The following is a 27,170-nucleotide window of genomic DNA, read 5'->3' as shown; positions in this document are numbered from 1 at the left end:
TTTTTTTGTTGTTGAAAAATTATTGTATAACTATTATATCAATTATTTTATACCCATCGTCATCATCGCAATCAAATAAAACAACATTTAGATTTTTTCAAGATGCGCTTTATTTGAGCACCGATCAAACCGCTGCCGTAACAACTTTCATAAATACATATGTGTGTAGGGGAAATGGGACATTGGCAACAAAGCCAGACAGTATTTTATCTTGAATCGAGCACAAGCTCTGTTGGAAATATTTACAAAATACAAACTGGTGACACCTACTGAAATCCAGTTCATAGACACTATAGTGCAACATGCTCTTACAAGAATTGAATCAATTAATGTCTTGAGATTGAAGTTCTATATCAAACTTTGTAAAGGATTACATTTGAAATAGCTTCATTCATTTTCTAAAATAAACAGAAGCATATCCAAGCACCTCTGTCAAATATCCACCTGAATTTAGAAATTCCAATGTGAACCAAGCTACATTTTCATTTCCGATTGTTCAAAGGTGTACTTTTTAACGCTTGTGGTTCAAACCAAGCAATGTTATTTCCTTTGTCAGGGAGCATGCAGGGGCTCCACTTCAAAGGTAGCGTAGCAATGCTAACACAAGCCCAGCTTGTCTTTGAATAGCAGGTGCACCTTTCTCTTTATTATAAGCTTGAATGATCGAGAAAGCAAAAATGATCAAAGTCGCTTGTCTCACTGTCGGCTGCCACGCGGCAGGGGATTAATGGAGAAACGTATTTTCAATCGAAAAATGGTGGCTCACTCTACGAACTCCAATGGATTCCATACAGGGTACAACAGAAATGTGCTCTCTCTCTCTCTCGCCATGGATATTTAATAAACACGGTTACAAGGCCTTCTGTTGGAACCTCACTGGCCATACCGTGTCCAAGAAAGGTCGTAGATTGTTTGGAGGCTGCAGAGCCAGCGTGGAAAGTGGCGCGAGAGGGTTTGCCTGGAAGGCGGACACTGGGGGAGGTGGTGGAAGGGGGAGGAAAGGGTGAGCGAGGAGGATAGAGGGAAAGAGGGATGAGAGAGGGACGGGAGAGGGGTGAAGGTAATGAGGTAGGTGGGTGAGCTGAGCTGGGTGGACGTCGGGTGAGGGGCCTGAAGCCGGGGAACGGACTGGGGAGAAGGCTGGGTGCTGTAAAATTAAATGATGGAGGTTGGCCAAAGGGGGGGTGAGTGCAAGGGGAGGAAGGTTGGGGACAGCCAAAAGCCGTTGAAAATCCTCTTGTGGGTTCATGTGTTGGAGTCTTTCTTGAAGGTTGTGACCCGTTTGCACTGTGTGAGGATTCTGTGGAGGCTTGAGTGAGGCCGCAGGCGTGTACGCCTCCCCTTGAGTCCCACACTCGTTTGTCTGTGCCGTGCAAGTGAGGGTTGTCTCCATGGGAACATCTGTGCTCTCTTCACCTTGTTCCAGAACTTTCTGCATGTGCTCTCTGGCCTGTTCCTGGAGGAGTCGATACTTGTCCATCTCCTCTGCGCTAAAGCTGATTGGCTGAGGTGTCTTGTTGTCATCAGACCTAATCTCCGCTGCACACAGATTTGGCATACTGCTTTGGTTGGATTGAACCGAAGCCAAAGGATGTTCACCGTCCAATTTCTGACTCGCTTCTTCATCACCACACTCTTTCTGAATCCGTTCCAATTGTTCTTTCCGCCTTCTTGCTTTTTTTTGGATTGCAGGGAGCTTCCCAATGAGGGGGAGCTGTAATGTCCGCATTGGTTTCTGTGGTACGGGATCACTTTGGCACGGGATGCTTTTGTCTGTGGTCGTAGGAACCGGAGGTTCCTGGTCACAGTCTGACAGTGACTTGGTCCTTTCAAGCTGAGATGTATTGCTCACCCGACAACGATGTTCATTGGGGTCTGGTGAAGATTCTGCAGCATTGAAGGTAAGGTCAGGTGAAAGAGATGTCAAGTCACTTTGCGAGTTTACCTCGGATGGGGCCCTTCGGTATGTCATACCTGAGCAGGTGCTGCTCTTGCTCCATTCCCAGCTGAGCTCAGACACCCTGCTGCTGCAAGGACTGCAGGAACGTGGGCTGTGACTTCTGCTGGTAGACTCTCTTGACGGGCTATACATCCGCCTACTTGTCCACCATCCAGGGCTCGGCACATACCTAGAGTGGCCCGTCCCTGCAGATCCCCATGCACAATTGGGGCTCCACCTACTGTCAGGACCAGTTCTAGACCTGGAGGTAGACCTGCGTGTCCCACTTTCCTCCCAACTGTCGTTGCTTCCCAATGTCCACTTGTCCCAATCCACATCTTCCATGCTTGCTCTCCTGTTGCTTGGACTTAGGCTGGCCCTACTGCCCCACTCCCACCCCAAAGTCTTGTTTCTCCATCTCCATCCAGAATCGAGCCTTTCGTTCTCCCCAAGCCACTCCCATTGGTCTGAGAACAAACCTCGGTCTTTGCAACCCATGCGCCGCCCTCTGTCTGTCTCCCCATAGTATCTTAAACTACTCCCGTTACTGTGAATGAATCTTCTATCCCCATGGACGACTTTTCTCTTTCTCGCCGGGCTGCCGCTACAGCTGTTGTCAGGGTAACTGCAGTCAATGAAACTCCTGGGGTTGCTATGGTGACCCGATTCCCAAAACAGCTTTGAGTTACATCTTGGTGAGAAAGAGTTTAAGGAGCAGCGAGATCGCCCGGGAATATGCTCCCCTTCGGTGTCAGGTGTACGTCTGGCAAACTGGGAGAAACTACGACACGGTTCCCCCTGCTCTCCGCCAAGCACGAACTGAGATGTCGAGTTCCTGCGAGGTCGTCTCTTCCCGACGGAGACGTAAACTGGCTCGGCCTCCGTTCTCCCTTGGAGACAGCTGCTCCTCCACACTTTTGCCTCTCGCTGTCCTTTATTGTCTCCCCAACTGTCTCCAGTCTCTCCTCCTCTGGGGCTAACATTATAGACGGCAGAGACAACACTCCTCACTTTACACCTCCGTGATTGGCGTCCATTTGCGGCCCTTTCCTTCCCCCTCCTCTTTCTCTTTCCCAACTTTGGCTTCTTTACGCCGTGTTTACTCTTCTTGCACGAGATGCCCCCTCGTGGGTGAGCATCGCCTGCACCCTCGCACGTCATCTCGCTCTCGCGCCTGTGCGGGCTTATGCATGTCCTGTTTTCGCTCAACTGGGTGACAGATTCTAATTTACAGTTAAGGTCTCCCTCCTGAATGTTCGCTAAGCTGTCTCCCGGAGGAATTGCGAGGTTGGTGTCAAAGCTGTCACTACGAGCGGGGTCAAACGGAAAGGAGGACGCCCTCACATGATGATCCATACTTAGCATGCGCGACGACCCTTCTGATCCTCCCCCTGACGATGAAAGGTTTTTGTTCTCGTCTAACAGGTGTGCTTCCGCTTTGACATTCTCCTCAGCTTTTTTCGCCTCGTGCGCCAGACTCATCCCTTTTTGTAAACAGTAACGAGCGTCTGGTGTAAGAATAGCCGGCTCGAGTTGTTCTACCGCTTGCTTTGTGCAGTTTGGGTTGCAGCTATAAGAGATACACGGCTCACACTTGGTGAACTTCACCAAACCGACAGGCCACCCGACGCAGGTGGACCCGTCCTTACGCAAAACGGACACCGTTCCCGATCCCTCCTTCAGCTCACCGCTCTGATTATCTTTCACCGTCTCCTTTATTTGGGTGTCCTCCGTGCAATTTCCTCTCGTATTACTTGGATCAACACCTTCAATTTCCCTTTCAATGTCTTCCAAAATGCCCTTAATCCGCTCTCTCATTTGCTCCCGCCTCTCTCTCTCCTCCTCCTCCTGGTCAGAGAAAACCGATGCAGAGGGCTCCAGCCGCGGCCCCCTGCGTGAGAAACAGAAGGACACCCCACGCCTGCCTCCAGCTCTCCCTCGCTCCTCCAGAGGCAGCTGGCAGCCCACTTGCTGATTCACTGCAAAAGGACCTTGATCGGACTCGAGATGAGTGATTAGCGGGGACTCGACCGGAGTAACCAGTGGTGTTTGGGGGAGAGGCCGGCATAGATTTTCTCGCTGGCGGCTCAGTGGAGATGTGCCGCCGTGTTTGGCTTGGGGCCTGTGTGTGTGTTTTAAGGCTTCAAATTTGTCCACAGGGCTGCGGGCTTTGTGTTCCGTGTCTTTGTCTTGCTGCTGGCTGACAAGCCTGACAGTACTCCGTAGCTCAAACGTCCTTCCTTGGCCACTGTAATGAAAGACACAACATATTCAATTTCACATTGCTGTCCAAAAGAAATCGGATTTAAAAGAATATCCAGGGGTGAGAAATTTATTTATTTGTAGATACGGTTGCCCTCAGAGAGTCGTGAGATCAAATAAGTGTTTAATCATCTCATATTATCATACAAAAACTGAAATGTCAATGTTATTTATCACACACAACAAATATTTTTAGCAAGGGTTGTGAAATTTAACAGACATTTTCTTTCAAGGGCCATATAAAATGATGTGGCGGTCCAGATCTGGCCCCCGGGCCTTATGTTTGACACCGATGACTTGGGTATGTACTTATAAATCTTAATTGACAAAATTCCATATTCACCTGTGGCCCACCGACGGCAACTGAGTGCTCCCACATCTGCGGCTGCATCCATCAAATCTAAGAAACATGGAATAGATGTGACACACTCAAACCTCTACGGAGTGTCGATTTAATTTTACACGCACACACAAACTCACCGCTGGCGTTCCTGCTGCAGCTGTGCTCGCTGGTGGAGGCGTCGGAGAGCTTTCTCCTGCTTGCGTTGATCCTTCCAGGACTTAGAGGCCACATTGCGAGCAAACTCCCTCTGCTTGAGTTCCTTCAGCCTCTGCAGTAAACACACATTAGGGAAGGTTGATTTTTAAACCGCATTTGCATTTGCAGATTTTTCTCTGCAAAATACGCTCAGTTCATTCCATTCAGCTGAGACAAAAGCGCTTTTTTCCATTAATGCCCAGCTTGAGAGCAATATCTGGTGAATTCTCGATTAGGGACACAGTTTGAGTGGCAGACTTTAATGTCAACGCTGAGCTGTTTGGATACGAAGAGTGACATTTATGCGGGGACGGTTTGATTTTCATGACAGTTTAGGAGTTGTGACTTTTTTTTAAGTTTGTTTATATTTATTTAGCACACACAAAATAACACAAATTTCACATGAAGAAAAAAAAAAAAAAAGTTAATTTACTATTTGGTCTTGATTGGCTTAGAATCATTTGTGAGATAGGTGAAGGTGGACAATTTTAACAATATTTTATTTATTTATATTTTATATTATTTACATTGAATTATATTTATTATTTTATTATTTTTTTTAGCATTATAATATTATTCATTTTAATAATATTGTCATATTACTTAAAACATTATCATGTCTTGACAGTAGGACATGATCTAAAAAAAAAAAAAATCATGCTACCACAATGCGTTCACGCTGCTTTTTAAAAATAACAACCAACCGCGGTTTGTTTATGTCGACGAAAACATGTCCGTCAATGTAACTGTGCCGATTCTCTCAAGGATTCACAGCGCTCTTCTCCGATTTCCTTTTCTGACACACGCTAATCCTTCCTTTATCCACGCTTGGCAGGTGTGTACATGTGCCTGTCTTTGTCTGCTTGTCTGCATCTTGAGGCTAAGGAGGGACTCGGGAGTTGCTGCGCCATTGTCCTCCGACATCTCTCTCGAGTCTCTTTGTCACACGTTTCCAAACGTCTTGGCCATTTGGTGTTTACGTGACGTATTATTTTTGCAGAATACCTGGCAGCATAATTATCATGCACTCATCCCCCCCCTCCTCCCACATGATATTACTCATTCCCACCTATCATCCAGAATATATCACTTGCATGCACACACCTCAGATTAGCCCCAAAGATATTGGATCTATTTATACACTCACACTCTTTTCACACCTAGATCTCGCGCAGGGGGATGACAGACGTCAGGTTAATCTGTGCCGAGTCTTACACAAGCGCTTGTCGTTTTACATTATCATTTGATGCTTAACATCCCACTATCAGCTCACTGAGGACGCTAATGCGGAAGCACTTGTGTGGTGTGGGAGTTGATTGCTGCAACATTTGTTACTTCTGCATCCAGGTAGTAATAAGAACTAGTGATATAGTACAAAATCATTTGTCTGTTTGTTAACTTGCTACTTCCTGCTTTGTTGAATATGACATATGTTAGGAACAGGTGGGTGGTGCCATTATTTTATTTTATTTTTTTGCTCAAACTCCAAAAATATTTCATCGCAAAATTTAAATAATGGAACAACAATTAAGGATTTTTTAAAAATTCATTGTTACTATTACAGGCTTATTTCACCTATTTATTTATTTATTTATTTAATTTCATTTTATTCCTCCTTTAACCACAGGAAATGGAGAAAATAATAAAAATAAACTTCAGATCACTAAGAGATAAATTATTTACTCTTCATGAAGTGTATAGGTTTCTTATTTTAAATAAATATACATATATTTTCAAATATTTTTTTAATTATGATTCTTCATTTTTATTAACTTATTTTCACACACCGGGGCAATGGAAACTGGTTGATGTTGATTAAAGTATTAGAAAATTCAAATAACTCCATCTGGATATTTATCTTGGTCAACATGTAGGTTATTATACCACCCTCAGAAATTTTATGAAACCTATTTGCATAGAAAAAGGTGGAGGTCATTGACGTTTCCAAAATGGTGTCAATAAAAAATAATCTTCAATCAAATCACACCGGACAAGGAGTCAGTGTTTGACTTGATGGCTTATGTCAAGTTCCTTTAACGGCAGATCTGTGAGTAATATTCAACATATTCAAGCATGGGGGGTGGGGGGGCATACGTAATGAACCGCAGCGAACAAGAAGCGGAAGACGGGCGGCGGACCAAATCAGAGTTGGCATGCTCAAAGCTGTCCATGATGATGAGAGCCGGAAGGAACATGCGAACTTGCGCCGCCTTCCTACTGGAACGGCAGTGCCAGGTTACTCTTCGCTCATGAAAACGAAAACTATATTTAGCGTGAGCAAAAAAAATCACAGGTGCCCTCTTTCTTCCTTTTAAATCTCTAATATCACGCCCGACGTGTCCATCTCGCCGCGATCGATATTCCTTCAGACGTGCGACACTTCCAAGCTGTTTGGTGCCTCGCATCATTTTGAAAAATGTCTTCATGCAAATGTCTCTTGATTTAAACGAGGGCCATTTACGTTCTAATGAGCAATCTCAACCATCAACGAAAAACGCTGAGCACGGCTCTTATGCAGACCCTGAATCAATGGTAGACAGCGTAAATGCAATCAGCTTCCATTCTCCAAAGCCAATACTCCTGCAGGGAAGCCATCTTCAGCTGGAATTTCATCTCTTGTTTCCTTGCTCAGCAGTGAACATGCATGCCACGCTGTGTGTGTGTGTATGTGTGTGTTCTCAGCGCCAGTGGCTACTGTCAGCTCACAGCCTCGTGCAGCTTGTTTTCCCGCGCCTGCCGCTGGCTAAAACAAAGCATTAACATTGGCCTGCAGTTGCTTCAATCCCTTTCAAAAGAACAATGACAGTCTTACATGAAATAGTCTTATTTAATGTTCATTCCGTGGCCCGGTGTGGGCGTCTGGAAGCCATAGGTGGGCTGGCTCGGTTCGGAGATTGCTCGTGCGCGCTACGCCGTCTGTATGTTTATTCTACGACTTGGCAGGACAACACAAAGCCGAACGAGAATGCGGTAACCGCGGAACTTTCAGCTTGTTAGTTCCAAAGTAGAGGCTTGTGTATGAAAATGAGAGCACAGGAGGGGAACCTGCTGCCGGGCCTTTTCCTAACGCTCCATTGGTCTCATCTTGTCCAAACTGGAATAATACAATCATACTTGAGTCATGACTAATAGTTTTTGTTTTGTTTACTACTGTGTGTTTCTATGGAAGGAAATAAGAATAGAAAGCTAAATGGGAAAAAAAAAAGAACAGGTTAACTCATTCACTGACAGCCCAATTGCAAAGACGTCTATAGTCGTCAATGGCAATGAATGGGTTAATCACGTGTAGGTTACTGAGTTGTGGAAGGAAATAAGAATGGAAAGCTAAATGAAAAAAAAAGAGTTCACTTAACTTATTCACTGAAGGCCCAATTACAAATTGACGTCTCTAGCCGTCAATGGTAGCCAACGAGTCAATCACGTCGAGAAGATCCCGTGCATGTAAGACATCTAAGATTTGAGCTTGCAACATTAACTCAAATGCATTTTTTTTTTTTCAAAACTACTCAAATGTGTTGCCTCGCAACTTTGACACATTTTTGATCATCAGTGCAATTAACCGTTCCGATTCATTTACATCAATATACATCTCTGCCCGGAGGCTCATTCTTCATCAGTGATGTCATCACCCCTTCACATCAGAACCCATAAAATGTCATCCCAAGTTCATGTGCTTCCCGCTGACGTCTATTCCTCCTGTTCACATCAAATATTAATTGCCCTTCATTATTTCTCATCCCTTTCGTTTTCTTATTAGTGATTGAAATCTTATGAGTGTGTGTGCGCCAATTTTTAAGACGACAGTTTTGCATCAACACAATTCCGCAACAAGGGGGGGATCATAACAAATGCCCCTTTGTGTTTTTCATCTCGTCACGTACCTGTTTGTGCGCGTGGTCGTAGGAATTGATGTGGTTGTCAAACTCCTGGTGGCGCAGGTACTGCTTGTCACACAGCTCGCAGTAGAAAAGAGACTTCAGATCCTCCACTGAGCAACCCAACGCTCGCTCGCCGCGTTCCTGCAGAACACACGCGGAAAAATTGAAGTAGGGAGAGACATGACGAGAAATGGAGGCAATAAAGTGACAATAACCTGAAGGCTTAAAGCAGAGCGGTAGCAGTTTACAGCAAATCTGCATCCCGGAGACGCTCTCCCATCGTAATAACCCGGACATCTGCTCCGAGTAGAGACGTTTAACGGCACGCCATTAAAGTACTTTGCCGTAGCATTAGCTTGAGGTTAACAAATGCATGGGATATAAGCGCGGGCCCACGTGAACCCGCTGACACCCTCCGACGAGGATGAAATCTCTGCTGTCTGCTTTTTATTCTTTTTTATTGTTATTTTTTTTTCTACACATTACAAAAACATTCATGTTCAATTAATTAAAGACTATAAATTGCCTTTTTGTCTAGCTGAGCCATTGACCACTCTGGTAAACTAGGCTTGGCTCTAGGTGACCTTTGACCCTCATGATCATTTGGACAGATGGAGTCAAATTGAGGCCATCATATAAGTTTCTCATTAAATTTTGAATCAAGATGAATTTAATGCAAGGTGGAAGCTTACAAGGAGTCAAGGATAAGGAAGTTTGAAATATGAAAAAAAGGGGCGGGGCTAAATTAAATGCATGCTCAGGGAAATGCAGCACAGGTGACAGGAGAAGCGGCGGCGCCCGTGGATTACTCATGCGTGTTGACAGAAAATGGATCAACTTAAAGGTAACGTTTTGATAACAACTTTGTGCAAACTCATGTTCATCTTTTATTGATTGTTAAAAGCTGAGAAGAACATGCCAGCTGTTCATCTATAATTTGAAACTTGGGTTGGGGGAAAAAAAGAGTTTTATATAATATTCAGCAGTCGTAATTCATCTACTTAAATGTCATTCAATGCCGACTCAGCGACTTTGTGAATCAATTTTGAATGTGGCTTTTTACTTTTCAAACTACCAGCAGGTAGTCTTCAATAGAAAAATATCTAACAAGCCAAAAGTCCATTTTTCTATAAAACAACTCCTATTTATTTTCCTGTACAAAAAGTCCCCGAGTCACATCAAAGTCAAATCTACAGAAAAAAAAAAACGACAATCGTGGGGGCGGGAAAAAAAAAACAGCAGTATGGATCATCCATAATGCACCACTTGGACTTTTGTGTGTGAATATGCAATCATGTCCCAATTGATGTTTTTGTGTGAAGATACGAATCAGAGAAACAAACTCGCAGCAGATGTGTGTGCAGAACAAGGACAGACTGTACACAAATGGCACGTGGACCCCGGGGGATACATCACTAGCTCACATCTGCCATTGGATTGCCCCCCCCCCCCCCCCCTCCCATCTGAGGATATTCAAAATTGTGCACAGTAGATGTTTGTGTGTGCGTGTATTCATTCCATGCTCGGCTTCAGAATGTAATTTCCCCCAGGCTAGGGTCTGCCAATAAACACTATTGAATTCTGTTCTACACTGACATGATGGGAATTTAATTTGAGCTTGTCACTTCTTTCTATACTTCTTTTTCCAAATCCGTAGTCGTTACGCCCCCCTCCCTCCCTTTTACAGCCCCCCCCGTTTGCCCTTTTCTCCTTCTGTCAAACGCCTCGTCTGTGAAGCGAGGCCGGGTCAGACAGTCTGACAGTGCATATCACAGCTCCACATTATTGTATTATTACCATTGAGACTAATGATCCCTGATGTGCATATGAAGGTGGTTTTAATTAAAACAAGATGGATCAAATGACTTTCTTTTTCAGCCTCGCTCAGTCTGCAGGTATGCTAGGGGCGGGCGAATGTATTGGGATGGAAGATGGATTTAAAAAAAAAAAAAAAAAAAAAAAGGGTTTGTGTTGGCTGCTTGATTAAACAATGTCCCAACACTTTTGTCCATATTATATTATTTTATTATATATTTTTTGGCTCGCTCAGTCTGCAGGTAAGCTAGGGTCGGGCGAATGTATTGGGACGGAAGATTAAAAATATAAAAATAGTGTTTAATAAGACCGCTTGATGAATCAATGTCCCGATACTTTTCTCCATATATTTTTATTATATATATATTTTTTTTGGCTGCAAGTATACTATTGTATGTATTGGGACGGAAGAATAAATAAAAAATACAATAATAAAATTGGTTTTGTGTTGGCTGCTTGATTAATCAATATCCCAATATTTTTGTCCATATTAGATTTGGAGTCAGAGTGGGTGAGCTGGCTGACAGGATTTTCAACAGAAAGGTAAGTAATAAACATTGATCCTTTGTGCCTGCGAGTGTGTGTGTGTATTTTATTGATCCATCTTGTCGACCTAAAGCCGTGACCAGGAAATGATCCTTTTCTCTGAGTGCTGCCTCAGTGATGAGATTGAAAGGAGTGTGTGTATACGTGTGTGTACTTGCCCCCCGTTTAGTTTGACGCAAGCTAATACAGTGCAATTATCTGTCGAGAAGTCGCTCGGATGTTTACGAGAAAAAGGGAGCGCTCAAAGTCACAACTTGCCATTCTACTAAATTCCAACCCTAAATGTGATTTCTCATGCATCGACAGCCATATGCAAATACGAGTTTGATTTGCGTCAAAAAAAAAAAAGCACAATGATGACCATGAACTTGAATGAGCTCGTGTTTGCTTATGGCTTCAGCCATGCCTCAAATAGGAAAGACTTCTCAAGCAAATAGTGGAAGGATGTAATTGAATCTGTTGCGGCAAGAAAGTCACACTTAGAATGTTTTCCACATGGCCCGTCTGCTTTTTGGACTATGCGTACGCTAATGATATACAATATATTCATGAAAAAGCTCCCGCGAGAGAGCTCCGCTTGTGCAGCAGATTGAATGTGTGCAGTGGAGAATGTATCCTCCTTTTCACCACCTTCATACATCTTCATTACTTTTGTGTATGTGTTCACTTTTGTCAAAGAACAAAATGCCAGTCGGAAATGCAGAGCAAATATTTTTGGATATTTTTATTTTTTGGTATTTCCCTGCCTTTTATCAGTTAGTTGGTAAAAGGGTCAATGTCAGCCTGAATAAGATTTTAATGGAGAATTTAAGAGTAGTGGTGAATTACAAGATGGCTGTAATTGCTTGTGATTTTAAATTTTGCTCATTGTGAATGGGGGCTGAAACAAGTATTCTGAAAGAGTCATGAAGAAAAAACAAGTCATTTTCTTTAGACTGTGACGATTCATCCCATAATCACATTTACTTTTCATTTCCCGCATTCTAAACTATGTTGAGTTTGTTAACACGATTGCAAAACTGACGGAAAAATATTGTTCCTCAACTCTTGCCAAAAAGTACGGCAAAGATTAACCGAGACGCTTGTTGAATTGTAATGGTTCCTAATTTAGCTTGGGCCTTGTCATAGCAATTGGGCATGCAATTTCTAATTGTTTATCAAGCCCAATTAGGCGTTTAATTATCTTAATCCATAATTAGCATCCTAGCCTGGACACACTAATGAAAAGAAACAATTTTATTTACGCTGCCAAATTTGTTTGCGCTCTTAATCTTCTTCTAGGTATGTCACATTTATTTATGCATTCAAAAGTTTTTTTTTTTCTTTCCCCTTTTGTCTTTCACTCTAGCCTATGGAGCTAATGACACGTTTGCTACTGTAATGATCTAAAGATCTCCGTTAGACAAAGTCACGCGCACACGCACACGGCTTCCAAACGAGACAGCAAAGCGATAATGAGCTGATATTTACAACCTTAATGTATCTCCCTTGACTGCCTTTATTATGCCTTCATGGCCGCTCGCCCCCTCCCACCCCGGTTATTTATTTGACTGATGCATGAGTATCTGCATGGCCTTACTAGTCAATGTCTGTGTGTTTCTGTCTGCTACTGTTTTACATGTTTGTGCAAAATATCATCGGGGTCCATTTGGAAATACTGCACCGTCGAATCGAGTAGAAAATGGCAGATGTGACATTGCAGTAGTTAGTTTAGAGTGTGCGGGGTGTCTATGCGGAGCTAAAAGTATGAGGTCATCGCCCAATGTCATGTTGATGCCACAGGTGTCCTAAATAAACAATTTTTTTCATTTATTATTATTATTATTATAATTAGCAATTATCCAAATCATTTTTCCGAATATTTATTAAATAAATAAATGATAAATTTATATATTTTTTCAAATATTTATCAAATAAATTGAGTATGAATTAATTCATTATAAATTGATCAAATTGCCACAAAATATTAAAAGGCAAGCTTAAAAAAAAAAAAAGTGACAGGATGATGGAAAAAAAAAGACATTTGTGCTTCCATCAATCGCTCTCGACGGCCGAGGTGAAAGATGAAGCCGCGGCAAAGTTGATAATTCGAAGCTCGGCGAGCGCGATAAATACTCCGTTTGCATAAATCGTTTCTTCGTGCCGCTTGTTTAATATTCGCAAGCATGCGGAAACGCAACGTGCTCTCTGACGACACGGATAAACAAATATAGGCTGAACGTCACTCAGCAGTTCATCTCGATTTGTCACTAATTCCAAAAATGACTTCGATGCGTTGAAGAAGATGATGAAGCGTGCCGCGCAATCCTCGTTGCTCATATGTTCCGTTTTGTTTGACGTAACAAAAACATTGTGCTTCTCGCTGACCTTTTGAGGTTGAGCGGCATGCATGAAACAAACTGAATGAATAAATGATGAGCAGATTATATTTGCTAATGCTCACTGTGCCCTTTGTAGTCGGGTGCGCCGCCTCAGATCTGATCTTCAAACTTTGCATCGGAGTACAGTTGTGATTATGCGTATTGTATGCGATTCATTTTAAATGGACTTCTGCATCTTCATGCCATGTAGGCCATGTGGCTCTCTCTATGTTGAATTTAAAGGTTGCTTCCATTGGATGGCAGAAAAGTCATATGTTCCTTCCCACAACGGCGCAAACTCCCCTTTCTTCAATGCGGTTCACTCCAAATGTGAAAAGTGGCGGAAAAAAAATGGCTTTTTCCTTGTTGTGCCAGACTGAAGCACAAATCACAAATCCCTGATAAGTCCCAAGGCCCCGACTGAAACGATCGTTGCGATACGGCCATCAACATTTAATTCCATGTCCATCAAAAGGTGAGTCGAAAGAACCTTTCTAGTGAGCCGCGGATCTTTTTCCCCCAATCCCATTGCCTTCTTTTTTGTCTGAGGGAACATCCAGCTGTATCTCTTCTCCACAGGTGCCTTCTATATGCGGTGCACGCTGTCATTGATCAGCGCTGTTATGTGCCAAAATTCACTGCCCAGAATGCGGGCGTGCATGCGTGGGGGCAAGGTGAACACACTTGACTCTTAAGTCAGAGTGGATACCCTTCTGTTTTTTTTTTCTTTCTTTTTTTTGGCGCAAAAAACAAGGTTATTAGAATGAAAGAAAATGAATGGAATCAGTAAAACAAAAATAATCATGGTAATATGAATAAAATAAAACAGAATACAATAGAATAGAATTAAATTAAATTAAATTAAATTAAATTAAATTACATTACATTACATTACATTACATTACATTACATTACATTACATTAAATTACATTAAATTACATTAAATTACATTAAATTAAATTAAATAGAGCTTCATTTTAGGCCAAATAAATTAAACAGACTAAATTTAGAAAAAAAACAAAATAAAATTGACCAGTCTAATCAAAAAAATCCCAAACTATTAAAGCCCTGGTGCAAACTTAACTTGACTGGTGCAAAGTATCCAAATTCTTAAACTTCCCTAAACTATAGTCAATTTTTTTTTTCTTACTGTATATTTATCATTTCCTCCCTCCCCTTTCTCACTTCGCTCTTTAGGGACTTGTATTTGTTTCTCTGAAAGGCAATTTTTGCTTTTCCTTGCCCTTCTCTGAGCACATTAAGGCTCACCCCATAAAAGCAATTACAGGAAGACAAAGGACGGCGATTGTAAAGGATGTAGCCGTGAGCTTGTCTCATGGTCTCTCCGACAGAACATGTATTCGGTAATTATGCGCCGCATGGAGCCTGTTTTCGTTCTTGTTTTTGTTCTTGTTTTCCCCCTGGTGCTCCCTCCGCCGTAGATCTGAGGCAGGAGTAACTCCAGTCAATTGAAACCCGTTCCTCTTTAGATGCTTTGGAGATTTTTAGATTCGTCCACACTCTGTTTTGCTTTCACTGTTTCTCCTCCTCAACAACACTCCGTTCTCTCGGGTACGCTCAGTGTCACCTCTTGACAGGTCTTGTCCGTTCACTGTCCTTCCATCAGCCTTCTTTCCTAAAATACCATCTCTGGTATCAAGTACTTTCTGGTGAATGGAGGCCACCTTTGTGTTATTTACACTAAAGGCCTACTTTCCATCAGTGAACGTGTGCTCTTATCTTTTTTTCTGATTTGACACCCTCGGAGAGGATTGCGTCCATTTTGTGGCTCGATCAAACTTTAATCTGACATCCAAGAGTGATGACACAAATGAAAAAGACAAGTTAAGAAGATGGAGGTAATCAGTGTTGGAGATTTAGAAAACAAGATTAACAAGATTTTCACATTGCACGGTACGTCCTTAACGTTGGGCTAAATTTGGACAATTTTAGGGAGGGAACACACACGTGCACAACAGTCCAGTTTCGTCCTAGCCCACACTCTGAGATTGAAGCTGTTAAGACCCTGTGCTGGATCAAGGACTCAAATCCCAGCAGGACTCGCTCAGCAGCTCACTTTGTCTTTCTCGGCGTCTCACGCCGCATCTCCCGGGTACGGCTGCATTAGTATGTATGTTTGCGAAGCGCTCGGAGTTTAGAGCTTTATGTCGCCTATTAGATGAAGATTTGACACCCGTGTGCAGCTGTAAAAACTCCCCTCTTGTCGTTGTGTTCATATTCCATCCCCGGAGAGATGCTGCGTGAAGCGAGCCAAATCTTGAAAGACATTGTTTTGCTTAGTGGGGTAATTTTGCGAATCAATGATTTCGAGCAACTTTAATTTCTTGGAACGATTTCAGGGTTTTTTTTTCTGGCAGGTTAATCCCAGGGACCTGAAGTAATCTTTTTTTTTTAATACTGTCAAGAGTTTGACATTGTGTATAACAGCAATTTTTCTTGTCTAAAAGCAAAGTTTAGTTTATTCTAGAAAACTAGATCTACTTTAATTAATTTGAGAACATTTATTGTGGAGACTTTGAAAATCAAAACTCAAATATTACTGATATTATAAATACTTTAGACTCCATTAATATAATTAGTGTACTATGTAGCAAACTGTAATACATTCCTAGTTCTGTGCAGCGAGTAGATTTTAGATTAATTTCATATCTTATTGGCCACGCGCAATATTTAGCCACTGTTGTAGCTAGCTAAAGCTCATCGCTACATTTAGTTAGCTGCTGCTGCCCCCAAGCTACTCAAACCTCTGACTTGCTTCACTTCTTATGCATCCAGCTCATCCAAGCTTTATGCGACCTCGACAGTTGATTTGTAATTTTGCAATTCAGTGCGTTTTCACGAGGCACAAAATATAAATTGCCCGTCACAAACTGCAACGCGAAACCGCTTATTTTGAGAGCTAGCAATCATTTGTGCCTTTCTCCTTTTATCTCTCTGCCGCTCCATCCAGCTTTTCTTTTTTTGTTTTGCTATGACTGGATTAAAACCAAAGAAAGAGAGGCAGGGGGATGAAAAGCGGACAAAAGCTTATTAAAGATGTGATGACATTAAGCTATACGAAAATAAATTAAGGACGAAGTGCGTGAGGGTGCCTGTGGATGGCATTTTATTTATTCTTGAGAATGAAGGGTGAGAAGAGGCGAGAAGTGTGGCGTTGGGTTGTGGAGCACTTTAATCAAGGGGCGAGAAATCCTGCATGTCCCTCTCTGTTATCCATTATTGATGCCTGCCTGAGCTAGCCTGATGAATCATTAAGCTACTCATCAGGCCTGGGAATTCCGCCTCCTCCTTGGCCGATGACACTCATTTATATAAATAACTTACTATCATATTTCTTTGCCCACGTTCAAAAACATATAAGAATCCATCTTGTTTTGTGATTTGTCACGGCTCGGATTAGTCGTTCTTTTTAGCTTTTCCAACACCTTGTTGTTACACCTCGGCGGGATAAGTGAACTTGGCTCAGATGGAGAAGTGCTCTTTCGTGCCTCGTTTGTGCGCGTGGCTTTTTCCAGATCACAGCGGGAGGGATTTTGCATATGCATTCTGAAGAGACGCACAAAAAAACATGCTGCTTGAGAAAGAGAGCGAGGCAGCAGAAAAGTCAGAGAGGGAAAAATAAGTCGCATAAGGGAAGTATGTTTACGGCTTGCCTGTGGGTTTGGAGGGAAAGTGGAGGAAGTAATGAATACCCGTGAAATGATGATGCACACACACACATGCAAACATATTTATTCTCAAGTGTAGGGTTTTCCTTTCACTCCATCATTTTAGTGAGACCTCCTCTCAGCGTGCACCCCAGCGACTTATCGAAACCCAATCACGCCAAAGTGACATCCGCAAATAGACAGAAGGAGTAGGAGAAAGGAGGAAGCCAAGTCTTGGTAGCTAAGGGGGGGACATGCGGACCACTGCAAGGCTGCCGTCCCTGCGGTGCACTGCAAACACTTTCTGTGCTAAAATGAGCGCCTGGCAGCTTCAATCTGCATAAAGATAAAAAAAAAAAAAAAGATCCTGCTGCGACTCGTGATAATTGCAGCGGATTGTTGACTCCATTGTGGCTCATGTAAAGACTGGTCGGGACAAACGGAATGAATTATTAGGATCTGTGTTTTGATTCCTAGTCAAGATCGTTACCACCAGCAGCTCGACGCTATCGTAAACTTCTAGCGGGATGTTGTAATGCGTTTGAGAACACCCCATAATGATGGAACTTTTCTTTATGTCCTTCCAACTATTTTATACACTCTGCATTGTAAACACTGCACACAATGTTTTCATGGTATCACAAAATCGGCCTTTACTACTGTACTTCAGAATTTATATGGGTTGCAAAATCTAAAATTGCCTTATTTTTTTATATGCACACACAGTTAGCAGCTTGAGATTCAAGTGTGCTGTCATCATGGATACAAAAGGTTGAGCAACACATGTAGACAGATATGATAATACCAACATGCATATATTCTTTATCCTGTGAGTGGATTAGGACAGCTCACTGAGGAGACATGTCTGTATTATACTGCCCTCTAGTGGCCAAGGCACAATCTCCGAAAGGAGCAGCACAATGGAATTGGAGCAAAAACCCTTTCACGACTGGTTAATTTTGAAATATGCATATATGGATAGGTGAGATGGGACGCATCCGAGTGTAATTTTTAATTTATTTTGAGTTGTATTTTCTCGATACCTTGACATGCCACGAAGGAGAGTAGTTTGTTACTGTGGTTGCATATTACAAAATTTAAAAAAATACATTATTAAAAAAAACATAAGTCATAAACTCCACTATAGTTGTTTTTTGACAGGTATGATTTAATCATGTGACGCTTCTGAAATTGCCTTTTCATCTATAAATCCTTCACCCGGCAATGACCCTTTCTCCACACGCCAGGAGTTCCCCTCAGGGACATCTGATGGTGGGCAGAAGGGGAAAATTCAAGGTTAGGAGGTCAATTTAGGCGTGACAGTCAGTAAAGTTGAAAATGAAAACATTACATTCTTATTTTCTATACCACGTATTCTCATGAGGGTTGCTGGTAACTGACCATCGGTACCAACCTGCTTGCCAGTCAATCGGAGGGCACCATCCCAAAAAAGAAATTAATCCCGAGTCGGAATTTACTTTTTTTCCACGAGCATGATAAATGAAAGTGTCCCATTTTTCCTTCAACTCACACCTCCAGATACACTTTTTTAGGGAAAGACTATTTTAAGTATATAAGCCAATTTGGAATGTGCATGCCACATTTTGAATAATTATTCTGCTTCCTTTTTGGTTGGGCTTTTAAACTGTAGCAATTTGAATTAATGCCCGCACTGCAAAAAAGATGGCAAACACATTTTAATCTTATGTTTTTAGGAAGGTGAGATGCAGGGAATTCTTCATCCTCTTTGATCTATGAATCCAAAATGCCTTCTAGTTATTATTTTCATAAAGCCTACAAATGTAGCATGCTTCTGTGAGCAAGGCGGATCGAAAGATCAAACTGAGAATAAATTCCAGGTTGCTTTATTCCAACCCGGGTCTCTTCTGGTCTGGGAGTAAATTGTTGGCTTGTGCTCAACCAGAGGGTGCTGGTTCACAGCGTCTCGCTCTCTCAATGAATCATCCCTCCTCTAGAGAAGAGATAATTAATTTGTCTGAGCTGCTTTTAACCCGAGCAGCATGTCAGCCGTGGAATGGTACGCACCGCCGGCATTTGAAAACATGGGTACAACGTGGCCAACCTACAAGTGCATGGAGGAGCTAATGGATAAATCCATCTCCATGCAGTATACAAACATTGATGCATGAATCCAGTCAGAGAGGCAGAATAAGGAATCAATAAAAAAAAAAAAAGGAAATTATTGAATGGCAAGTTCCTTGAAAGATTTTCCCTCACTATGCCTCAGCAATATTCCATCAGTATTTCCATCCCACAAAACACACACCAACTTCAATATATGGCTGGTGTACTCACAAACATGGGCACTTGCGCACACACCCATACGCGACCGGTAGGAGTCAAAGGTTATACTCCTGAAAAATGAATGTGCTGGAGAAATGAGAAGGAGAGCAATGTGAAATGGCTGAAGGAAGATGAGGGTCACCAATGTGGTGACCTCAGACAAGGAGCACATTAATAGCAGACCGTCCCACTCTAAAAAAAAAAAAAATATATATATATATATATATATATATAAATATATATATAAATGAAAGTTATAAATTATATATATATATATAAATTATATATATAGTTTTAAAAAATTATATATATATATATATATATATATATATATAATTTTTTAAAACTTTACATATATATATATTTTTTTAATTTATATATATATGTATATATATATTTTTTTTCTTTTTTTTTTTTAACAGAATTTTTTGGGTGCTGTGTTTCATTTGATTCTTCAACACGTGTCATTCACTTTGAAACCGAGCTGCTGTTTCAGATGGTTGGCCAAATCGTCTTGTAATTATCAAACACACGTTAATTGCGTTATTGAGAGTGTTTTTTTTTTATATGTGCTGGTTTGACTCCAGGTAATTATCTGATGCTGAGATCACTAATGACCACACATGCAAACATCTGTCCCCGGGTAATGTGCAAACTTAGAACATCTGCTTTGTGTGTGTGCGTGTGTGTGTGTGTGTGTGTGTGGGGTCGTGTTTTCAAGTTTCACTCCGGTAATGTGGTATAGGTGTGCAAAATTCGTGTAGGCACAAACGTTATTTTTAAACTGTTTTAATTGGCTTTAGTTATGAATTCCATATGATCAAAAACAGGGAAAGTTTGAAATGACTCACCAAATCAAGAAAAATTAATTGTACAGTACATTGATACGGATGACAAAAATTGCAGTGTTGTGTATGATCACAAAAGTTGAAGGAAACTTTATGAGGACTTTATGGATCCCAGTGGGGACATTTAAGTGTTCCAGCAGCATTGATTCATGTCAGACAAAACAAATCTGAGAGAAATAAAGTGAAATTAAAATAAAATAACAACAATAAAATAATAATGTATGTTCTCCTGGAGAAGCCCACGGGCCTTGAAGGCTAAAGCAGAATGACCGAGGAGAGGCCCGAAATTAACGGCCTGGAGCCTAGGTGCCTTTTGAGTGCCCATAAAACTTTTATGTCTTTTTTTTTTTCTTTTTACTTTTCTTATAAACTCAAACTTTTTTTTTTTTCCCGCTCCCCCCAGGCTGACAATAAACTGAATTCTCTCTTGCGCAATATGTTGTTATTAGTTTCCAAGTGTTGAAAATAACCATTTTGCATCTATATGTGAAATTGTATTTATGGATAAATTTACTATTTAATAAAGGACGGTTCTGTATGGTAAAAAAAAAAAAAAATCACACTGGTGGTTACGCACCATGGATCCAATCTGATGACATATTGTGTGCTGCCACCGCCCCTCCCTTTCTGTTTTTATCACACGCCGGCCGCCCTCCCCGTGCTCGTAGAAATAATTTATCAAAAGCCTCAAATGGTCTTTCAACTCATGTAAGTTCAGCCTTTCTGCTAGTGTGTGTATACAGCAGTAAACCGCAGGTCAAAGGTCAAATAGATAAGCTCCAGTGAGTCATCCATCAGTTAAGTAAATAAATAACATCTCAATCCAGTAGATGAGCAAGGGTCACACAAAGCCAAAAACACAAACTCCAAAAGCACTATTTGCACTTTGTAAACAAACAGGAGTTAAATGTGTGAGGTAAGAAAAAAAAAAAAAAAAGATAAGAAAACGGGTACACTGGGGAGAAAAGCAAATCAAAGAAAGCCCAGATTGAGTTTGGAAAAGAAAACGGCAAAGAGCCATAACGTAAATATAGAGTATTTCCTCGGGGGAGTCATCCTGGCTATCAAGTGGAGGTTATTATGCTATGAAGCGCTAATGAATTCATTAGCTAAATGAAATGTCAATAAAGAGCTTGAGAGAGTGCGAAAATCAATGCAGAGCGTCTCATTGGCTCCCCCCCTCCTCTTTGGCTTTGTCCCGGCTTACCCATCCATCCCAATTACCCCCCCAACCCCCCCATATGGTCACAGTGAGTGTGATGGAGGACATAAGTGGTGATCAGCACGAGCACTTTGCAGTGGTCAGCAAGATCTAGGCAGTCTTACACTACTTCAGCATTCAGCCATACTCACCTGCCCACTTTAAAACGGTCTTACTTTGCCGAGTGTGTGTGTGTGTCTTTGTGATTGTGAGTGACCGCAGTATTAGAAGCCTTGATTCCATAACAACCTTTCAAGTGTTCAAGCAACAACTCGATGGCCGCGTTTATTTCATTTCAACCTTGTGTAAACCTTTTAAATCCTACCATAAAGTATAATCTACTTCTAAGCCACTGTGGGCTAAAGACAACTCAGAAGTGGTAAACAATGTCGGCGGAGACAAGCTAAAGAAAATATTGAAGAAAAAGAGCTTGAGAAAATGGCGCTATCGCGTACTCAAAAGTGCTTGCAATTTAATTGTTAAAAATGAATTTAATGTATAAATCAGTAAATAGTATTGATTTTACAAAGGCACTTGTTTAGCCCTCGTATACAGTGTAATTAGGAAATAAAAATAATAGTTTAAGCTAACAGGACCGCATACTCAAAAGTGCTCAATAAAATTTTCAAGTAAGCCTTGCAATTTAATTGTTAAAAATGAATTTAATGTGTAAATCAGTCAATTGTATTGATTTAATAAACACCCTTGTCTAGCCCTCGTATACAGTGTAATTAGGAAATAAAACCAGAATAGTTTATTCCATTATATTAAAATGACAGCTGCACACATTGGCGATAAAAGTTGATGGGTCGGGAAGAAAAATAAGCACCAAATGACTGATGCTCATTCAAAAACCACACCCACATTTTTATGTGTTAATTAACTTGGAAATTAATTACAATAACAGGTCTGTACCATGTTTGGAAGGGGGGGGGGGGAGTAGGTGTAGGTGCTTGGTTGGTGGAAGGAATGTTTCAATCATGAATAAATCATCCAAAATATTAAACAAATATAAAATTCGATTTTCCACATCTCTGTTCTGGATGATCAATTGCCTAAGATTTTGACACCAAGGGGAATGACGAAATCAGGCTTTCTTACGTTTTCCTTGAGGCTTCAAATCTCATCTCCCCAACTTCCAACGATTCTCGTGCTCCTTTGTCGCATTGCAATGTGACAAAGATTACAAGGAAAGTATCGAACCAATCGGCTTGTCTCTGGTTCATTTGTATTTTATTTATTTGTTTTACACCTCTAAATTGTTGGGGGCATATGTTTAAACGCCAAGTCATTTCCATAAAGACTGCTCGTCTTCCCAACCCCCCCCTTTGGTGTCGCACGGGGTGCACGCGCATCTGCGTTGGCACTCATTCTGACACCGGGCACCGATTCATCTGTTTTCTGCAACGGCAGTTAAATATACATCAAAGCGGATGTTCATTTTAGTATGCATGCACAAGGCAATATAATATTCTACTGGAGGAGGGAGGGGGAGCAAGGGGGGGGTGTCTCCAAAAGTCCCATGATCATAAATCAATTCAAAGATGGGCCTCTGTCCTTTTGTGTTGCTTTTGTCTCACCTTCCTGTCGTCAATAAAAGACATTCAAAGCGCCAATGAGGTTTTGAAGACCGACTCATCGGTGACTGTTAAGCGAAAATGGAATTAGCGGGACGGCAGTCATAGCTAATTAGCGATCAAGTATGAACGTGTTATGTCGACATAGCGGGCAGTCATCCTTCTGATTCATTCCTTGATGAGAAAATGAAATTTATAATCTCTTTTGTGAAATGGTCCGCTAAATGTTTGATTTGTAAAGAGACACATTTTAAAAATGGTAACTGGCAACATGTAGCGGCTGAAATCTGATTGGACGAAAAAAATAATTGACACAAAAAAGATATTTGAAGCTAAGAAAAAAGCTACAAAATGAAGAAACTAAACTTTTGGTGTCACTTTTGGTATCTTGAAATGTAATCGGTGAGTTATCGTTGAAACTCTGCTAAATGCTAGCCGCTAACTCAATCAATGTTGATTGCATGCTACTTCTGTGTAGCTTTTAATTTGTTAGCATTGTGTTGTCAAATTGGGACAAGATCATTATTCAATTATTTTTTGTTTGCTGAATTAAGATTTCATACCAATTCTCTCTTTCCTTCAATTGATGAAGAGGCATTTCATCATGTTTTTATTTGTGTCTTCTTCAATGTGAAGGACAAATTGGCTCTCACCTTGTCTGAGAAGACATCTCACCAAGGTGCAATATTTCAGCAAACACAAACCATTCCATTCAAACAGACTTGACCACAACACTGTTTATCCTTTTGACAGGCACATAAATCGGGCCGTGTCCACACGGACGCGGATAAATATGGAAGCGTGTATATTTGTCTGACCTTCCCGATACCCTCTTAGTCAGCTTTTATCGAACGTTCAAGCTTTGCGCATGTAGATTTGTCTTTATCAACGCCGACACGGGCCTTATCGTCTTCAAGCCGCAACTCGGACAGAATTAAAATGACCTCTTCCGCTTCACAACTTAATAACACTAAAGCGTTAGCTCGAACTAAATAGGTGCTTGATGCCTCATTACTTTGTGATAATCATCCATCCTGTTTGTGCTTCCTGTTAAATTAAGTAAAGCATCCTCATGCCAGGAAATTATTTGAACTCCATTACAAATCAGAGGTGGCACAATCCAAATTATGTACATATATTTTCTTCATCCGCTCCTTTTACGTGATCATTAATTTGGAAAAATGATTTATTGCAAGATCAGTGAATTGACCAAACAAACTTTTTAAGGTTATGTAAATTCTTGTAATCTATTAAAAGTGAAACATACCCCCCAAAACTTTTGCGGCTTAAACTTTTACAGTTAACTTTTGAGTCTTTCTCAGCAGCAGCGTACCAAGGTGTTCATAATAAAAGCATTTTTTTTTAAGGATTTGACGTAACGATTGTTTGCACGTGGCGAACAGAAGAGCTAAGGGAGCGTAGCAACAGACGGATGAGACATCAAAAGAGCGAGTAGAGAGGTGAAGGCGGACAGATGAAACGCACACTTAATACAGCGTGTCACCGTTCAATATTTCACCAATGACATTTCAACACATGTAAATTTGTCAAGAAAGATGTTGCGCAATCTGATGGATTAACATTGTGTCATGTCTCTTTTTCTGAACGGCACCAGGGAAGAATTGCTGCCTGCGTGCAAGACCAAATTAGTCCTAATGAGAACTGTTGTTTTATCCAAGTTGCATTTTAGACAAATATTTAATCAGTCTCCTTTTAGTTAAAAGTTGTCGACGTTTCCAAAGGGGCCAATTAAAAAATATTGAGCAGTGTAATTGTGTAACGTTGTACTGATTACTCTCTATGTTAACAAAGCTTTTCCCCCCCAAACCTATCTCGCAATAAAAACCAATTATCAAGTTATAAAACCAAATATTTTTTGTAGCTGTAAAAATCAAGATTACAGAGGATGAGGTTCAGTAATTTTCCAACAAAATATTTGTCTCAAACCAAATAGTATGCCACCATCTAGTGGTTGACAGAGAAATTACATCCAAATCAGAATGATATATTTTTTAAAATCCACAAAATAGCAGTCCTCGAATCCTTTTTTCACTAGAGGCAAGTTTCCAGGTGTTGAATCCAACTTTTTTTCAACAAAATATTTATTTTAAGTCTCAAACCAAATAGTATGCCACCATCTAGTGGTTGACAGAGAAATTACATCCAAATCAGAATTTTATATTTTTTAAAATCCACAAAATAGCAGTCCTCTAATCCTTTTTTCACTAGAGGCAAGTTTCCAGGTGTTGAACCCAACTTTTTTTCAACAAAATATTTATTTTAAGTCTCAAACCAAATAGTATGCCACCATCTAGTGGTTGACAGAGAAATTACATCCAAATCAGAATTTTATATTTTTTAAAATCCACAAAATAGCAGTCCTCTAATCCTTTTTTCACTAGAGGCAAGTTTCCAGGTGTTGAACCCAACTTTTTTTCAACAAAATATTTATTTTAAGTCTCAAACCAAATAGTATGCCACCATCTAGTGGTTGACAGAGAAATTACATCCAAATCAGAATTTTATATTTTTTAAAATCCACAAAATAGCAGTCCTCTAATCCTTTTTTCACTAGAGGCAAGTTTCCAGGTGTTGAATCCAACTTTTTTTCAACAAAATATTTCTTTTAAGTCTCAAACCAAATAGTATGCCACCATCTAGTGGTTGACAGAGAAATTACATCCAAATCAGAATTTTATATTTTTTAAAATCCACAAAATAGCAGTCCTCTAATCCTTTTTTCACTAGAGGCAAGTTTCCAGGTGTTGAATCCAACTTTATTCCAGTATCTCTTCCAGTCTTATCACCTAGCGAGAGCGGGCCAAACGTGACAGAATGCTAACGACTCCAGAGAGAACACAAGGATGAATACCAGCTGCTGTTTTCTGCCTTACGCAGCGAACTTTTCATAACTTCCAACACTTTATCTTATCTCACATTAGGCGCTCATGAAAAATGCGTGATGAGGGCACTTGCACACACACACATGCACAAACACACACACCGTTTGACACCAAATGCCATTGTAGTCGCTGAAAAGAACCAGTGGCACTAAGAAAAGGTCAGAGAGTTCTTCAAATAGTCTAGACCGGTACCCTCACGCACACAAACACACACATCCTATTAGTAACACACCTCAGGTAATTAGTGCTATTTACAACAAGGCAGCTCATCTCATCCCCAAAGCACTCTAATGCAATTCCATTTGTTTAATTCTCATTGCCTTGGGAGGCAAAATTAGCATGCGGAGACAATGACTTTTTGCTTGAATACCCAATTCTGGCATTTACATTCTTATCCCCCCCCCCCCACACACACACAATAATAATAAAAAACAATAAAAGCAATACAGCTCAGTCATCAAGTCATTAAAGAGGTTTGCCTGTGGCTGGGAGACTTTCCTACCACTTTAATGTGAGGCAGCATTTTCCAAAAAGCACAACTGTATAAGATACATTCAGGAGAGGGAGGGGGGGTACTTACCGGTGACTCACACGCTGCTGTGGTGCACAACGGCCCCCTGAAGACCCCCTTGACGCGCCGAAAGTGTCCGTTGCTGAGGTGCGTGGAGCTGATCACCAGGTAGTAACAGGCGCCGCACGCCATCCCGGGGGAATCGCGGGGCTTAGGGCCCATCCGCGACCGCCTTTCCGTCGCCTCCCTGCGGCGTCCCGAAGTGCGTCAAAGTCGGCGCAGGTGAGGACCGCCTCCCTCCTCACACCCCCCCACTGCACCGCCACTCACTCGTAAGTGCGCACATGGTCAGTAAGAATGAGAAGTCACATGTGACAAAAAGCTGAGTGTCCGGAAAGCCGCGCTTGACATGCTGTCCTCGGTCAGGGAGAGATGAATGAATGCGCGCCTCTTTTGGAGGGGGCTCCGGTTTGTGTCTCACCCCCCCCACCTCTGTGCCCCTCACCCCTTCTTCCTCTCGGGTTAATGCACTTTTGCAGCTCCTACTCCGCGCACGGGAAGATGTTGGAGGAGGAGGAGGAGGAGGTGTGACGCTCTTCCCTCCTCCCCCGACTCTTCTCTGCTTCTTGATGGCTTCTATTGATTGGCACCAGATTTAAGATGTCCCCCGTGCTATGAATTAAATCCAGAGGTGTGCGAGGTGGCGGAGGCGTAAATCCATCCACAGGAGTTATGGTCGAGGCTCCAGCCGATCAAGGCAGGCTGATGTGGATCAAATTCTTTCCCACGGAAGAAATATACACACTCTCTCTCGTCTCC

At 41.4% G+C, this 27,170-nt stretch overlaps 1 protein-coding gene across 1 annotated transcript; it reads right to left on the bottom strand.

Annotated features, from left to right (window-relative positions):
• Window positions 1-59: 59 nt before the first annotated feature.
• LOC133160928 (G patch domain-containing protein 8) lies at window positions 60-26,543 on the bottom strand. The gene is made up of 4 exons (XM_061289045.1): window positions 26,421-26,543; window positions 8,621-8,758; window positions 4,682-4,812; window positions 60-4,187 (listed from the first exon to the last, which is right to left on the bottom strand). The coding sequence occupies exons 1-4, from the start codon at window positions 26,541-26,543 to the stop codon at window positions 851-853; spliced, it is 3,729 nt and encodes a 1,242-aa protein (XP_061145029.1). The 3' UTR covers window positions 60-850.
• Window positions 26,544-27,170: the final 627 nt, after the last annotated feature.

Source organism: Syngnathus typhle, linkage group LG10, assembly GCF_033458585.1.
Source record: "Syngnathus typhle isolate RoL2023-S1 ecotype Sweden linkage group LG10, RoL_Styp_1.0, whole genome shotgun sequence".
Taxonomy (NCBI): Eukaryota; Metazoa; Chordata; class Actinopteri; order Syngnathiformes; family Syngnathidae; genus Syngnathus; species Syngnathus typhle.
The sequence above is the reverse complement of the archived record's forward strand: the minus strand, read 5'-3'. Positions and strand labels throughout refer to the sequence as shown.